Source organism: Canis aureus, chromosome X, assembly GCF_053574225.1.
Source record: "Canis aureus isolate CA01 chromosome X, VMU_Caureus_v.1.0, whole genome shotgun sequence".
Classification (NCBI taxonomy): domain Eukaryota; kingdom Metazoa; phylum Chordata; class Mammalia; order Carnivora; family Canidae; genus Canis; species Canis aureus.
Window position 1 is genome coordinate 93,465,765 of NC_135649.1, and position 18,100 is coordinate 93,483,864.

The window sequence follows — 18,100 nt, forward strand, 5'->3', positions numbered from 1 at the left end:
TGAATACAGATTGGTGGCTGTCAGTGGCTAGTGGAAAGAGAGGTGAGGAGAAACTGCTTTAATAAGTTAAGGGTTGTGCTTTGTAGTGTTTGAAATGTTTTGAAATGGGACAGAAGGAATGGTTATACCATACTGTAAAGGCACTAAATGCCACTGAATTGTTTACTTTAAAAATGGTTAATTTTGTTATATAAATTTCCTCTCAATAAATTATTTCTTAAAAATAAAGGAGGGAGAAGTCAATCAAAGGTAAAAATCCTAACCCCCAAAGATAATAGTATTGGGAGGTAGGGCCTTCGTGAGGTCCTTAGCCATGAGTGAGGAGCCCGCATGATTGGGATTAGTGCCTTATAAAAGAGACCGCTGGAAATCCCTAACTCCTTCCACCATGTGAGCACATGTCAAAGATTCTATAATCCAGAAGAGGACCTTCCTCTACCATGCTGGTGCCATGATCCTGGACTTCCAGACTCCAAAACTGTGATAAATAAATTTTTGTTGTTTACAAACTACTCAGTCTGTGGTACCTTGTTATAGCACCTGAATAGACTGAGACACTGGCCATACCACTGAGAATTCCATCTCTGGTCACAGAATCTTTTTAAAATAGACTGTTCTCCTAACAGAATTATAGAAGCAAGAAAATACTATAGCCTGTTTTATTTTCATGAATGTTTCATTTATTTTGACAAATCAGAGCAAGCAACTCATTCCCATGATATTCTATTTCTGCAATGACACCAATACACAGATGTCAAGGAGTAAATTGAATAAAGATATATTTCGTGTATAAATACTACCTGGTTTCATATATCAGTCCTTAAAACAATTTTGCTTGACTTTATTTCCCCTAGAATTTGTCATTATTAATCATCAGTAACTAGTTACATTTTTGTCCCATTTCTTTGTTTCCTCTTCTGGTTTATGTTTTTTTTCTTTGAATATTAATATAAATCAATACTTACTATCATATGTATTTTAATGGTATTTATATTATCTTTAGGTTACTATCTTATTCTTTAAGTTCTAGGTTTTTTTCATATAATATAAATATATATTTTAAAGTCAAATATATTTCCCAAACCATCATCCTCATCTGACTGGAATGGATGGAAGTGGATTCCCAATGGAAGAAGCTGAGGGGAATGGAAGAAGGGACCAATGGAAACCTGAAGACAAGGAAATGGGAGGCCAGGGTTCTGGATGGATCTCCATATGAATACTGAAATCACTCAGAAAATTAGAGGAGTAGAGTATAGACTATACAATGAGACTGGCTGGTAGCAATGTCCAGAGATTACTACTCTGAGTAAGGGAAAATGGTAAACTCCTATAATATGAAGTTCAAAGAAGCAGCCATTTTTAACAGATAAAGACCATCTAGAAAAATCCACCCAGGGAGCAAGACTTCCAGAAAACATCACCTCTAGAGCCACACCCAGATCCAAAGGAAAGGCTACATAAGAAGCAGTGCCCTAAAGAGAGCCATGTTCATCATATGAAGAAACTATGAAGGGAAAGGAAGCTCGAAAAACCACTGAAGACATGTAAATATAGGGATCCTAGAGGGCAAATAGGAAGGGGAAAAAAGCCAAATGTGAGGGAGCTCAGAGCTAGTGGGGGTGAGAATCTATTCACAGAGAGATCCACTTGGAGGGATGATTGAGGTAAAGTGTGATCATGATGGGTTAAAATTCTGACAGTCACTGAGTACTGAATCTTGACTGCCACTGGATCTAGCACTTGGTCCCAAGTCAGGGATGATAGGAGCAGAAGATGGGAGTGGTGAGAGAGGCTTAACACAAAGCATGACTGTGGGCTTCATTTGAGAATGTCTGATGTTGTAGATGATAACGTTGGTAATTCTCAAGATAATTTGATATACTTATCTCAGCCCTTAACTATCTCTTTGATTTTAAATGTGAGACCTTCTTTCCTCTCAAAACATATATATTTTCTAAAACTGTGTGCTGAATTCACAGAGCAGAGATTCATTCTCTGCCTTCTCTAATTGCCAATTGCGTGTATGTGGGAAATTATACTAGACTTGCTTTCTCATAACTCACATCTTCACAGACAATTTACATAAAATGAGTTTGTACCTAAAGTAGCCCTGTAATTATTCAGAATGCAAAATTCAGAGGTTCATGATTTCTCCACCCACATCTTATCCTCTCAACAGAACTGAAAGAATATAAGATTTAACACTTATACAGAAACTCAGTGACACAGAGAGAGAAAAGGAAATGAGGGCTGTCACTGTGAAACCCTGAGCTATCTAATGAAGAGGGAAATCTTGGAAAGTTTTGTGATATGTGCTACACTAATTACTTTCCTAGTTGGTGTCATTCAAACAGAGGAATACCTCAAAGTTTTTAATTGTTGACAATGTTAAACAGGAATTGAACTCAAAAGATGAAAATACCAAATTACATATGAATCCTCCTAAAAAAGTCATATAACAAATTTAAATTGGATTACGTACTTTTTCTAATTTTTAGTGACCCTCAAGTTAAAATTCTGTGGATGAATGATAACATAAAAACCAAATTATAGGGGATCCCTGGATGGCTCGGCGGTTTGGCACCTGCCTTTGGCCCAGGGCACGATCCTGGAGTCCCGGGATCGAGTCCCAGTCGGGCTCCCGGCATGGAGCCTGCTTCTCCCTCTTCCTGTGTCTCTGCCTCTCTCTCTCTCTATGTCTATAATAAATAAATAAATAAATAAATAAATAAATAAAATTTTAAAAAGATTTAGAAAAACCAAATTATATATTTCCACTATATAAAAATATAAAATCACAACATAGACTAATTAAGAAAGCTTACAAACTAATCTTAACATACTTGAAAATGTATAGATTGAATTACTATACAAAATTATTTGCTTCTTTCTCTTCTTTCCCTTAGTTTCTTATTGAAGAATATCTCTGTGTGTGTATGTGTGTGTTTGCTTCTATGTACATACAAAATGCAGGCATTGACTAGGAGAAAGACATAATCCTTCAAAATATTAACCTGTCACAAAAGGATTATTTTTTATTGTGAGTTATTGTCTTTATCAAAATGACAAGAGTACAGATTTGCAAAAATAAAACCAAAATAATCCCACATAGCTTATTTTAGAAATTAGCATTCTGTTCCCTCCACTATCATATACTTACACACATACAAATACACATACATGCACAAACACACATACAAATCCAGATGCAATCATTTTCAACTCAGTAGTAGTTTTAGATTTACCTCAACATAGCTAAATAATCTATATAGATTGTAATAAAACAAGCTTCAATAAATTTAAATTTATTTAAATAATACAAAATATAGCCTCCAATTGCAATGGGATTATATTAGAAATCAATAAAAGAAGGAAATTTGGCAAATTCACAAATAGGTAGCAATTAAACAACACATCCTAAATAACAAATGGATCAAAGAAAAAACTTATGTAAGAAATTGCAAAACTTGGGATGCCTGGGTGGCTCAGTGGTTGAGCATCTGCCTTTGGCCCAGGGCGTGATCCTGGGATCCAGGATCAAGTCCCGTGTTGGGCTCCTTGCAGGGAGCCTTCTTCTCCCTTGGCCTGTGTCTCTGCCTCTCTCTGTGTCTCTCATGAATAAATACATAAAATTAAAAAAAAAAAAAGAAATTGCAAAACTCTTTGCTGAACAGAAATTAAACACAACAGACCAAAACTTTTGAATACAGGTAAAACAATGCTTAAAGGGAAAAGTATAGCTTTAAAACCTATATAAAAAAATAAGATCTCAATTCAATAGCCTTACCTTCCACCTTAAAAAAAGACAAGGTAAAATAAAAAGCAAAGCAAACTAAACTCAAAGTAAGCAGAAGGAAGTAAACAATAAACAACAAAGGGGAAATATATGAAATAATCAAAAACAGTATAGAAAATCAACTATACCAAAAATTAAATCTTAAAAATATCAATAAAACGGCAAAACAGTTAGATAGGCTGACCAAGATGAAAAGAGAGATGACTCAATTTTAAAATAAAATAAAGTCAGAAAGAAAGAACATTATTTCCTATCCTTCAGAAATAAAAATAATAAAAGAACACCATGAATAACTGTATGCCAACAAATTAGATAACTTTGATAAAATTTCTAAAGAAGAAACAGAAAATTTGACCACTTTCAACCATTAAATGAGTGAAATTGTTCAAAAAATACAAACTTCCAGTTATAAGTCCTGGGGATACAATGTACAGATGGTGACTATAGTTAATAATACTATATTGTTATCCTTCAAAGTTGCTAAGATAGATCTTTTTTTTTTTTAAGATAGTAGATCTTATCACAAGAAAAAACCAGCTACATGAGGTCACAGATGTTAACTAAACCTATTGTGGTAATCATTTCACAATATACACACATATTAAATCATTATGTTGTACACCTGAAACTAATATAAGTTATATGTCAATTATATCTCAATTTAAAAAAAAAACAGGGAAGCTTGCCTGGAAGAAGTATTAGAAACCACTATTAAGATATAGATAAAAGGGAGCAGGGAAAGTAGGAGAGACCCATTGACCTTAGTTTTCTAAGGGAAGCCAGAGAACTGATTACAGCAAAACAGAAAGTTCCCGAGAGAAAACATAAATACTAAAGAAACATCATGTCATTTTAGAATGAACAATAGGAAATGAAACAACATTAAATGGGCTCCATCCAAAGTGGAACATAAGTCAGAGGAAACTCATATGAAATCTGTAAATGAAGTCTAAGAGGTAATACTAATAAAGAATTTAAGAATGAGAAACAAGAGAAACTCTCCTTTTGCTCTGGATGCTATATATTTTTAGGAAGAGGAATATATGCAAAAAACTTTTTAAAGTCTGTCCATGATTTGATCTGACACAGAATTGCTACTCATGCTTAACAACTGGGATGACAGATATTTTGTATCAAATAATGCCACCTCTAATGACATGATATTAATTTTTTGAGTTGTCTTGTACACATGTATATTTAAGATAGCATTTCCCAACATTCTACAAATTCCTGACAAACGTCAATTTCTTTTCTTTTTTTCCATTGTATTATGGGTTCTTACTTTATTTGCTTCTATAGATACCCTTGTAGATATAATGAGTTAAGCATCTAGAAATTATCTTCCAAATAAATTTAATCCCAGAAGGAAGTAATTTCTTCCTATGAATATGGAAAATGGAACAGAAGAGAGACCATGTAAAGTGGTAATTGAAATTCAGATGAGTGTAACTTTATGAAATTGAAGATTTTGAGTGCTTATGACTAGGAAAAAAGTTAATAAACCTAAAGAATAGATACAAAAGTTTTGTGTCTATTGGCTAAAGGAATATGTACTATTCTTCATCATGTATGGATTCCTAACATGGTATCATTAGGGTCCAGTGGTTCAGGAGGTTGAGGACGTAACATTGTATTATTCAAGCTGTACAATTCACCAGCAGGTAGCCTTGACAAGTCAGTTAGCTTCATTGTGCATCGACTTCTATGACTGGAAAAAGGGGGAGGAGGCGCCTGGGTGGCTCAGTGGTTGAGCATCTGCCTCGGCTTAGGGCATGATCCTGGGGTCATGGGATTGAGTTCTGCAGCGGGACTCCCTACAGGAAGCCTGCTTCTCCCTCTGTCCATGTTTCTGCTTCTCTCTGCTTCTTTGTGTCTGTCATGAATAAATAAATAAAATCTTAAAAAAAAAAAAAAAAAGAAAGAAAGAAAAGGGGAGAAAAATCTAAGGTATTAATGCTGGTCTTATTGGATTCACATGGAACTAAAGTGATATTAGATATATGAGTACTTTATAAAGTCTAAGTACTATATAATTATCAATTAAAGGATTATAATTTTTTTTTTAAATTTATTTATGATAGTCACATAGAGAGAGAGAGAGAGAGGCAGAGACACAGACAGAGGGAGAAGCAGGCTCCATGCACCGGGAGCCTGACGTGGGATTTGATCCCGGATCTCCAGGATCGCGCCCTGGGCCAAAGGCAGGCGCCAAACCGCTGCGCCACCCAGGGATCCCCAAGGATTATAATTTTTAAAAGAAAAAAATTTGAATAGATCCATAACAAGCAAATAGATTGACTTAGTAGTTTAAAATAAATATGACAAAAGAAAGCCAAAGACCAGATGATTTCAATGGTGAAATATAGCACAAAATTTAAAAAGATTTACAATACAATCCTTCATAAATTCTTTCAAAAATAGAAGAGAGGACACTTCTCACCTCATTCTAAGTCAATATTACCCTGATACCAAAACCAAACAAAGACATTTGAAGGAAGGAAACTACAGATCAATATTCCTTATGAGCATAGATGCAAAACCCCTCAAGAAAATACAAAGGAGGGATCCCTGGGTGGCGCAGCGGTTTGGCGCCTGCCTTTGGCCCAGGGCGTGATCCTGGAGACCCAGGATCGAGTCCCACATCGGGCTCCCGGTGCATGGAGCCTGCTTCTCCCTCTGCCTGTGTCTCTGCCTCTCTCTCTCTCTCTCTCTCTGTGACTATCATAAATAAATAAAAATTTAAAAAAAAAAAGAAAATACAAAGGAAATTGGATGCAGTAATATGTAAAAAAGATTATACTCCAAGTATAATGATCAAGTAGGATTTATCCCAGAAATGTAAAGTTGGTTTAACACATAGAAATCAATCAAAATAATGCATATCAATAGAGGACAAATCAAGATCATTAAAATAGATGCCAAAAATGTTTGACAAAATCCAAATTTCTTCCATGATCAAAATATCCAGGAATAGAAGAGAACTTCCTTAACCTGAAGAAAGGAATCTACAAAAAAAAAATTGTTAACATCATATTTAAAGATGAAAGATTGATGCTTTCCTTCTAATAACAGGAACAAGTTAAGACATTTGCTCCACCACTTCTAAACCACATTGTTCTGGAAATCCGGGGGAAAATTTTCCAGATTGGACAAAAAACTTTTCAGATTGAAAACTCAGGGAGTAAAACAATTTTTCAGATTGGAAGTAAAATTTTCTCTATTTGCAGAAGGCATATTCTTATAGAAAATTCTAAGGAATTTACTAACAAACTACTAGAACTAATGAATAAGTTCAATAAGGTTACAAAATACTAGATCAATGTTTAAAATCAATTTTTTTCTATACACTTAACATGAATAATTTGCAAATGAAATTAAGAAAACAATCTCATTTACAATAGCATTAAAATGTTATAAATAAAATTAATAAAGAAGTAGGAACTTTGTACACTGAAAACTACAAAACACTGTTGAAAGAAATTAAAAACCTAAATCAATGCAAAAACATCACATGTTCATGGCTTAGAAGACTTAATATTGTTAAGATGGTAATACCCCCTCAAATTGATCTATAGATTCTTCACAATCCTTATCAAAATCCCAGCTGGGGGGGGGGGATCTGGGTGGCTCAGTTGGTTAAGCACCTGCCTTCAGCTCAGCTCATGATGCCAGGGTTCTGGGATCACCCTGCATCAGGCTCCCTGCTCAGTTCAGAGTCTGCTTCTCCCACTCCCTCTGTCCCTCCTCTTCATTTATGCTCTCTCTGTCATGCTCTCTCTCTCTCTCACTCAAATAAATACATAAAATCTTTGTTTAAAAAAAATCCCAGCTGGATTTTTTTTTTTTTGCAGTAATTGGCAAGGTAATCCTAAAATTCATATGGAAGTGCCTGGACCACAAATTAGCCAAAAATATTACTGAAGAAGAACAAAATTGATGTACTCACATTTTCCAATTTCAAAAATTACTACAAAATTTACTATACTAATCAAGACATTGTGTTATTGGAATGAGTGAAGACATCTAGGTCAATGGAACAGAATTGAAACTCCAGAGATAAACACATATATTTATGTTTAACTGACTATAGACAAGGGTGCCAAGGCAGTTTAATGTGGTAAAATAATATTTTCAATAAATTCTCCTGGAACAAATGGACATTGCATGCAAAAGAATGAAATTAGATTCTTATAGCATGCACAAAAATAATTCAAAATGGATCATAGATCTAAACATAAGAGGTAATGCTATAAAACTCTTAAAAGCAAACAGAAATCTTTATGATTTGAGCTAGGAAATAGCTTCTTAGATATGACACCAGAAAGCACAAGTGACAAAAAACAAAACAAAACAGTTACATTGGACTTCTGTCGCATGTGTCCTTTACAATGGTAAATGATAATACCCAGTGTAAAGAAGAAGATATGAAGAAAAGACAGCATGGTACCACACTAGGATGTAAGCTTTCTACTATAACCCCAAGGTCCAGAAGACTGCTGGGTTGCTAGTAGGTGCTCAATAAATATTTGTTGAATGATAATTATCAATGGAAATATAAATTGATATAAGTTTTATGGTGGCAATGTGGATATATGTGACAATAATTAAAATACACATACCCTTTCCTCGTTAATTTCAATTCTAAGTATCCAAAAGAAAAAACAGAACAAGTTCTCAAAAGTGAATGTGCAGATTTATGCACTATATTTTAATTTACTTATAGAATAGATACTTAGTGATTATTTGATGGGTACCAAAAAAATATACTAATGCTACAAATATAATGTAGAACTATATCAAACTGCTTTCCTCCTTGAATAATTTGATTGATGGCATAAAAATATTTAACTAAGTAAAAAAATCTGTATCTATTTTGGATTAAATTTGTATTAAATTAGTACTAGAAAAATATTTTGAACATGAGCTTAAAACATGTTGCTTCACAGAAAAGTAGGAATAAGATAAGCCAAGAAAATAATGCGACTTTGTTCTGGAAGTTCTAAACAACATAATATAAGAAAAACAGGTAAAAATTATAATTATTTATGGAAGAGACAACAATATTTGCAGTCTATTACGGTATTCCTGAAAAATCTAAAATAAATTGAAGGATAATTTAAACTAATTGAAGTTGAGACACCTGGGTGGCTCAGCAGTTGAGCATCTGTCTTCAGCTCAGGGTGTGATCCCAGAGTCCTGGGATCAAGTCCCATATCAGGCTCCTTGCATAGAGCCTGCTTCTCCCTCTGCCTATGTCTCTGCCACTCTCTCTCTCTATGTCTCTCATGAATAAATAAATAAAATCTTTTTAAAAAATAAATAATAAAATAATTGAAGTTTAAAGTAGGAAGGACAGTTGGAGTTTTTTGTTGTTTTTTTAAGCAGACCCCATACCTGGTGTGGAGCCTGATGTGGGGCTGGAACTCACGATTCCTGAGGTCAAGACCTGGGCTGAGATCAAGAGTTGGACACTTAACTGACTGAACCACCCAAGCACCCCAAGAGAGACAGTACTATATGTACCTCACGAACATTATTTTTGAAATTTAAGAGCATAAAATACATAAAACCCAAACCATTTACACAGCACAAAACAGAAAAATTATTTCAAAATGTTTCAAAATTTGCTGAGTAGTATAAAACATTTTAATAAAATAAAAGGCTTGGGGTCCCTGGGTGGCTCAGTTCTTTGAGCATCTGACTCTTGGTTTCCTTCAGCTCAGGTCATGATCTCATGGGTCATGAGATTCAGCCCCTCCTCAGCCTCCGTGCTCAGTGGGGAGTCTGCTTGAAGATGCTCTCCCTCTGCTCCTTCTCTAGCTCATGCTCCTTCTTTCTTTCTCTCTCAAAAAAAAACTTATCTTTAAAAAATAATAAATAGGGATCCCTGGGTGGCGCAGCGGTTTGGCGCCTGCCTTTGGCCCAGGTCGCGATCCTGGAGACCCGGGATCGAATCCCACATCGGGCTCCCGGTGTATGGAGCCTGCTTCTCCCTCTGCCTGTGTCTCTGCCTCTCTCTCTCTCTCCCTCTCTCTCTGTGACTATCATAAATAAATAAAAATTAAAAAAAATAATAAAAATAAAAAAAAAATAAATAAAAATAAAAAATAATAAATAAAATAAAAGGCTTATCTTATTTCTGAATAGGAAGCTCAGTTTTATACAGAAATCACTTCCTTGTAATTTTATTAGTTTAATGCAATGCAAATCAAAATCCCCATAGAACTTATAGCTAGCTATAAACTTGAGAAAATGTTTCCAAAGTTTATCAGGAAAAATAAAACAGAAAACTGGCCAATAATAGTGTAAAAAGAAAATAATAGAGGCCACTTATCCTACCAGAGAAATCAAAGAATTTTAACAGTACCAACCTGGCCAAATTGTTAGCAAATAAATCACTACTGTTGTAGGGTAGTTTGTTATGCAAGAGGAATTCAAGATATGCAATTTAAAATGATCTTTCACCTATAAGATTGTCAGAATATTATACATGCATGCATATATAATTGATTCAGCCTAGTTATACAAAGACAATGAGCAACATTTTACACTGTTACTGGCATTTAGTATAACTAGTATAACTTTTTTGGAGAGCAATTTGGCAAAACATACCAACAGCCTAAAATATGTACATAGAGTTTGACCCAACTATTCTCCTTCTAGAAAGATATAATGAAAATAAATAATACAAAATCAAACATTTACCTACAAGGATGTTTCCCACAGTATCATTTATAAAGCCCCCAAAATGGAAATATCTTAAGTGTATAGTAAGAAGGATTAGTGAAGGGAGTATAACATGATATAGCCACTAAATAATAGGATAGATCATCCCTAAAAAGTTAGATTGTATTTAGAATACTTAATGACACAAAAAGTTAACCATAACATTTTAATTGATACATTGAGTAATAAAATGCTGGTTAAAGATAATTCATAAAGTATTATCTCATTGCAATTATAGAAATATAAGTATGGAGAGAGACAGAGGGAGAGGGAGAAAAGCAGAGAGTCCTAAATATAACCAGGGGTCATTGTTAAGTATTGGGATTATTACTACTTATTTTTTTCTTTCTGCTCTTCTAAACTCCCATTTTAAGAAGCAGGAAGAGAGTATCAGTGACATGTTCGATTAAAATATAAGTTGATGCTGACGAAACTTGCAAATGGTCAGGGTATGTGAGAGTTGAGAAGACTTTAGAATACTGTAAAAATTAGGGGCATCTGGGTGGCTCAGTCAGTTGAGTGTCTTCTTCTGGCTTGGGTCATGATCCCAGGGTCCTGGGATCCAGCCCCACATTGGGCTCCCTGCTTGCTGGGGAGCCTGCTTCTCCCTTTCCCTCTGCCTGCCACTCCCCCTGCTTATGCTTGCTCTCTCTCTCTCTGTCAAATAAATAAATAAAAATTGGAAAAAACTACTGTAAAAAGTAAAAAGAAAAACATCTCCTGAATCTCTTCAAGTAACTTGTTGATTATGCTTTTTGTCTGAATTAGAAAGACAAATTAAAAATATTCTGACAATATTTCATGCACTTCAAAGTCCTTTGCTGAAAAGATAAAAGGAAGACCTAAATAATATTTGTACTCTGATATTATCTGATAGCCTAAATTAGGCCAAAGTAAAATATTTGCAAGATAATTTTCAAAAAAAAAGAAATAATTTTCTCTCTCTTCTTGATAACCTTGGTAAAAAGTATTTATCTAGAGAAGAGATGGTTACCAGAGGGGAAGTGAGTGGGTGGATGGATGAAACAGGTGATGGGGATTAAGAGTACACTTACAGTGATGAACACTGAGTAATGTAAAGAATTACTGAATCATTATTTTGTACACCTGAGACTAATATAACACTGTATGCTAATTGTACTTCAATTAAAAAAAATAGATTTTTTCCAAAATAAATAAAATTAAAAGTATCTAAATATGATTGTTCATTAATGTAGATGAAACCTATGGAAATCAAATATAATATAGTATACAACTGTGTATACTTAATATTGTGTATAAGATGAGAATTTTCATGTTCTCTAATGTCAGAAAAGTAGCTTTTGCTACCTCATGCACTACGTTTGCCTACAGCTAGAAGAGACACCAGTGAACTCTGTAGACGATATCGTTCCATGTGAATCACATGTGCACAATATCCATAAAACATACCCCAACCAATGTACTTAAAAAAGCAAAATGCTCTTAAGCATTTTCTTAAATCTAAAGATGTCCTCACATTTCTTTTACCTTTTCCTCCTGAAAGGTAAGTAACAGCTATCGTTGTTCCTAAAATAAGATTTAAATCTCAGGAAACTGTATTTCAGTGACATAACTAAGAATGGATAGACAGTACCTTGCATTCAATAAGCTCTCTTACTGTGTTATTATTTTCACTTAGTTCTTTCTATTCTACCTATTGGGTACAAGGCTTCATGCTAGTTATGTTGGAATATATAAAGTGTTTTGGTGTAAGAATATTATACTCTAGGGATGCCTGGGTAGCTCAGTGGTTGAGCATCTACCTTTGGCTCAGGTCATGATCCTGGGGTCCTGGGATCAAGTCCCACATTGGGCTCCCTGTATGGAGCCTGCTTCTCCCTCTGCCTGTGTCTCTGCCCTTCTCTCTCTCCCTCTCTCTCTCTCTCTGTGTCTCTCATGAATAAATAAATAAAATCTTTAAAAAAGTTTTTAAAAAGAATGTTATACTCTAATTGTCAAGGAGAAATTTGATTCCTATTTAGGAGGATGCAGCAACATGACTTTCCACATCATGGGTAGCAAGAAGCTTTCTCCTTGGCACTTTTGTAGCAAAATCTCTGAAGGAAAAACATATGAGAAATGGCCCCTGAAACTTTGCCAATGGTACGTCTCACTCTTGGGCATATTCCAGGAAAGGTGTTTTCTTTTCTTTTGTTTGTTGTTTTTAAATTATTAAACATCGAGGGACACTATTTAAAAAAAAAAAAACAGTATCACAGCAACCCCTCTTAAATCCTCTGGTAATTTCAGGTCATGATTCCAAGAGCATTAAATATAAGTACAAAGTACATGCTGGCTCAAATATAAGTGATTTTGAGTTAGCCTCGAGTGTCCTTCATAACATGTCATATCTTGAGTTCTCTAGAGAGCAGAACTGAGACCATAGTTTCCTTGTTTATGCTCTCTGTACCTCCTGAGATACTCTGCAAGCATGAGCCAGGCACTTCTAGCAACCATCTTACTGAATTAAAAGATATACTCAGCCATGCGTACAAGTTAGAAAAAGACCCAGAGCAAAAGGAGCTTAGGTGATCTTTGATAGCTTCTGAGTTAGGATTATCTTAACTCCTCTACTCTCCAGTCATATGAGTAATAGAAAGCTGAACATACCTCTTTGGGAGAAAATGCTATGCCACATTCCAGGGATGTGCCTTCCTCTAACTCCAAAGAATATATGTCAGGAAATGCACGGTCTGTGAATTCCTCTATAAGACATAAAAAAAAGAACATATATATTTTAAAAGCCAGATACATATCTATAATACCACTATTAAATGTAGAAATGAAATTTTGAGAAACCTCATAAACATGTTTATAATAGTAAAAAACCAGTTACTGTGCAGGACTGCATATGGTTGCTGTTGGTTAAAGAATGACTCTTAATACCAAGGTTCCAATCAGCAAAACTGATATTCAAACATGCATCAAACATAGATTCAATTAGCAAAGCAAACAGTAAACCCATCTTTTAAAATCTCCAAAGGTCAAGGAGCATATCACAGCCATATTCACAAGGATATAGAAAGGAATGAAGGTCAAAGTCAAGTAAGGGACTGAATCTTAGGCCCAAGAAAGTGAGAGACTCCCTCTCCAGCAAAGATAGCAGGGAAGACCCAGATCTTCTCTGATGCCTCCAAGAGGCCACAGTGAAGATAAAGACAATTTTATCCAAGGTCACTTTTTGACAAAATAGAATCAGTCCAGACATAAAAGCATTAGATGGAGATACAGAAACAATTGTCAAAAAATAATGCAAACTTCAGGGTAAAAAATTATAACCACTTACAGAAACTTCTACCAGTTCCTGAAAGATCAAATGTTTGTTATAGTAGAACCTCTGTCCTCATCTAAACAATTCTAAAAACTCTTATTTTCTCCCTCAAGTTTTCTGATTAATCCAAGGAATGATGATCATTTCAATCACCCCTAGGTGGAAATGAACTTCAATAACTCATTGCACCCGCCTTTAACTTACTCAATTTCACTCACTATGATGAAAAAACTATTACATGACCAAAAAATTCATAAAGTGTATATTAACACCAGCACAGTTTGTAGTGTGGGAAAAGATACACATATTATACAGCAAAGAATGCCCACCTAGAATGGGTATGTATCTGGAACATAGAAAATATAATAAAAACAGATGGATAAATACTCAAATATATTTGGAATATATATAAACATATAGTTGGTGACATGCAATAATCCAAGACAGCTTCAATAAATATTTCTTGAGTGCCTATAATGCACACAGCACTATATTGGACAAGTCTAGCAGAAAACAACAATTATAAACATAGTCCTTGACCTCGTGGATCTCACAGTGTAGTTGGGCAGTCAAACAGGTACACAACTCTCTTTGATATAAGGCAGACATTGTTAGTGCTAAAATGAGACTTACACAATGTCCTAGGGGAGTAAAGATTAAAAAAATAATTTCAACCAACTGGACAGGCATGGGTATGGGGCTAAATACTCATAGGAACTCATGAGTTTTAAGCTATTTTATAAAAGAGGGTGGGATCGCAGACATCAGGAACAAAAGAGGAAGAATCATGCTAGGAGAAGGGGAGCCCAGTGCCATTGGAAGGAAACATGGAACACAATCTGGCTGCAGCAGAGACAGACAGAGGAGCCTGCAATGGGAAAGGTGACAGGAAAGACAAGGTGGAGTCATACCCAAATGGCCCTCAACATTTCCTCTCCCATAACTCCTCTATCCAATAATCTTGAAATGATCATGAGGAAAACCAAGTCTAATTTGTCACAGGAGGGTATTTATGTGTTAAAATACTTGTAATAATGAAACACATTTTCAGAACATTTTAAGTATAAACTTTACTGCAAATTGTTAATAATTATTAAGATCAAGGGAAGTATCTCCTAGACTGTGTGAGTAGCCTGCTGCTAAGAACCCTGCTATTGGTAATAAGAAACCAGCAAAAGTTATTGAGTAGAGGATAGATGTGATAAGATTCTTGCTTTAGGGAGCTCACTCCCAGAAGAGGTCTGAGGAGAAAAGCTTAGAGGCAGGGGAAGCATTTGAAAAGATGATGCAGTGGCCTCAAAGGAGGCTTAAGTGAGGGATAAGGCAAAATTGTAGAAACGAATGTACTTTGCAGACTAGTTTTGCAGATTAACAAGAGTCTGTGATCCAATGAACAAGGTGCATGACTGTATATGAGGCAGTCAGTGAGAGTAAAGTATTAAGCAACTAAAGTTTCAGCATCCAGAATAAAAAAAGAAGAAGAAGAAGAATATGGACTTCATATGTATTTCCAGTTGCCTGCTGCTATCATTCCTGGGCTAGCGCACAGTCTTATTACATACCACGCTCACCTAAACCTGATCCTCCTCCTGTATTACATCAACCATGAATTTTACCTCCAGTCATTTACCTCTTATAATCAAAACCTGAGAGGAGCCTGGCTCCTCCTCCCTAATACCCATGTCCTCTTGGTAACCAAGTCAGAGCACTTCTGTCTCGACACCTTCATACTCCCTTGCTTCCCATCTCTAGCACCACTCCCTGTGTTCGGGCTTTCATCACTTCTCACCTAGATGGCCACAACCCCTAGCTGACCTCCTTCTCTCTGGTCTTACCTTTTCCCATTTCCACATGTTCCTCCAGCCCATTTTCAACTTTGCTCCAAAAGAAAAATTAGCAAAATGTGAGTTCTGATCATATGACTGCCTAGATATATGTCCTCTGATGGTGCTGCCTATTCTCCAGAAGAAAAGTCCAGAAAAGATCCTTCATGACCTGGATCTCACTTGCCCTTCCAGTCCTGTTCTTCCACACTCTGGACATCTTTTTTTTTTTAATTAAAAATTTTTTTATTTATTTATGATAGTCACAGAGAGAGAGAGAGAGAGAGAGAGAGAGAGAGAGGCAGAGACACAGGCAGAGGGAGAAGCAGGCTCCATGCACCGGGAGCCCGACGTGGGATTCGATCTCGGGTCTCCAGGATCGCGCCCTGGGCCAAAGGCAGGCGCCAAACCGCTGCGCCACCCAGGGTTCCCACACACTCTGGACATCTTGAACTACTTACCATATTGACTCATTTCTAGACCCTTGCTTGCATTCTTTTACATATTCCCCCTTTTCTTGTGTATCTGCAAGACTAGGATTAGGCATGAACTTCTCCAAGAAATCTTTCCTTAGGCTGATTGCTGGTCTTCCCTAACATATGGTCCCTTAGTACCATGAATCTACTTGTCTCACAGAACCTGCCATACTCGATGGTAATAAGCTGATCCTTTGACCACTTCACCTACTGTTACAGATGTTCTTCATTTGTCACTTAGATTCAATAGCCACCTTTCTCTGTTCTGCTCTGTCCTGACTTCTATAGGTCAACTCATCTAGGCCCTCTTGCTTTTCTGCCTCTGACTTGGTTCAACCTCACAGAGACACCAGTAGGCTATCAGAAGGTAGGAGGTATTTATGCCTTCGTGTCTTCACTGCCTTGTCTACGGTTCTGGCATAGCTGCAATTCCCTTACAGCTAAAGCTCTTATCAATTGGCTCCTCTTTCATAGTTTCACCGGTCACGGGGTTGCAGTAATACCTTGCCTCCTGTTAGTCCTTCAGGTGCAGAGGTAGTAGCAGCATCCATTCCTGGTTGATTTCTTTTAATCCAGCAACCACCTCCATAGATAATTCCTTCATTAAACTCTCTTCAGTTAAACCCTTTGAGTGAGTCATCTGTTAACTACTAAAATCCTGACTGATACACTTGCTGTTTACTTCTTGAGAACATGTAAAATATCTTATTATCTTTACACACTCAAAGTCTAGTATCTAGCATATGATTGGTATGCAACAAACATTTATTGAAGAAGAAATGACCAAACTAATGGTTGGCAAACTTTCTATAAGGGTCCAGATATGAAGTACTGTAGGCTCTGCAAGCCATATGGTTTCTTTCTCAACTATTAAACTCTGCCATAATAGTATGCAAGCAGCCATAAACAGTACACAAACAAATGTGTCTGTACTCTAATAAAATTTTATTTATAAAAACATGTATCATGCCAGATTAGCCCACAAGCCTTACTGTGCCAACCCTTGGAGCAAACAAATGAAATGTCTTTGTAGAAGTGCCTATCTTTTAAACTTAATGTGACATAAAGTTACTTAATACATGAGTAAACATATATAAAGAACTCTCTAAAGACATTTACCTGAAATTCTTGGGCAATTAAAATTAGCAATTAATTATTTCATTTTCATTTACAGTATATGCTTAACCTTATTTTCTTTTACTTATATGTAACATTCTTAACTAACTATATTAAATCAACTAAGCATGGTTATATGTTATAAATCACCAAAGCATTCTGATATTAACATTGATATATTTCTAGAAATAAAACCATGGTGGGTTACAGAAATAAGAAAAGCATGCATTAAGTAATTAAAAATATTTAAGAACAATTGCCCTTGACTTACAGTATTTTTAGCATTATACCGTAAAGCAACTTAAAACTATCTTATAAGAGTATCATTATAGTATAGAAGCCATACTTGATTTATCTTTAAAATCCAAAGAAAAATATTCAAAGTCTTGTAGATTAAATTCCACTCTGGCACGTGTTATGCCTTTGTTTTTTATTATAAATGGGATAATCTGAGTAGTACCAACATAGGTACCACTGAAGTTGAATACATCCTAAAATTTAAAAAGAGAGAAATAATTAGAAAGCAGAATAATATTTTATGAAAATAATGTAAATCAAAAATTACACTTTGAGAGTAGACCTTAAAGTTCTTATCACAAGAGAAAGAATGTAACTATATTTGGTGATAGATGTTAAATAGACTCATTATGGTGATCATTTTGCAATACATACAAATATTGAATCACTATGTGGTACACATAAAACTAACATAATGTTATAGGTCAATTATACCTCAATGAAAAATGTATACTGTTATTTTTCATCAAGGATATTAAAACTCCTGTTCTCTAGCAAAACTGGTCACATTTTCCTTCCTCTCCCCTACCTCCTCTATGTAATCAGCTACCAAATCCCATTTATCCTGCCT

At 35.4% G+C, this 18,100-nt stretch overlaps 1 protein-coding gene across 5 annotated transcripts in view; it reads right to left on the reverse strand.

The window, feature by feature from the left end:
* The window catches only part of CFAP47 (cilia and flagella associated protein 47), a 513,403-nt gene that overhangs the window by 415,842 nt on the left and 79,461 nt on the right, over positions 1-18,100 (reverse strand). For all 5 annotated transcript variants that reach the window (XR_013374394.1, XR_013374395.1, XM_077887395.1 and 2 more), the window contains exons 20-21: positions 17,579-17,723; positions 13,157-13,251 (exon numbers count right to left, since the gene is read on the reverse strand). Coding sequence is in view for 3 of the 5 variants with exons in the window: in XM_077887395.1 (XP_077743521.1) it covers positions 13,157-13,251; positions 17,579-17,723 (240 nt within the window). In the remaining 2 variants the exon portion in view is untranslated. The remainder of the gene's footprint in view (positions 1-13,156; positions 13,252-17,578; positions 17,724-18,100) is intronic.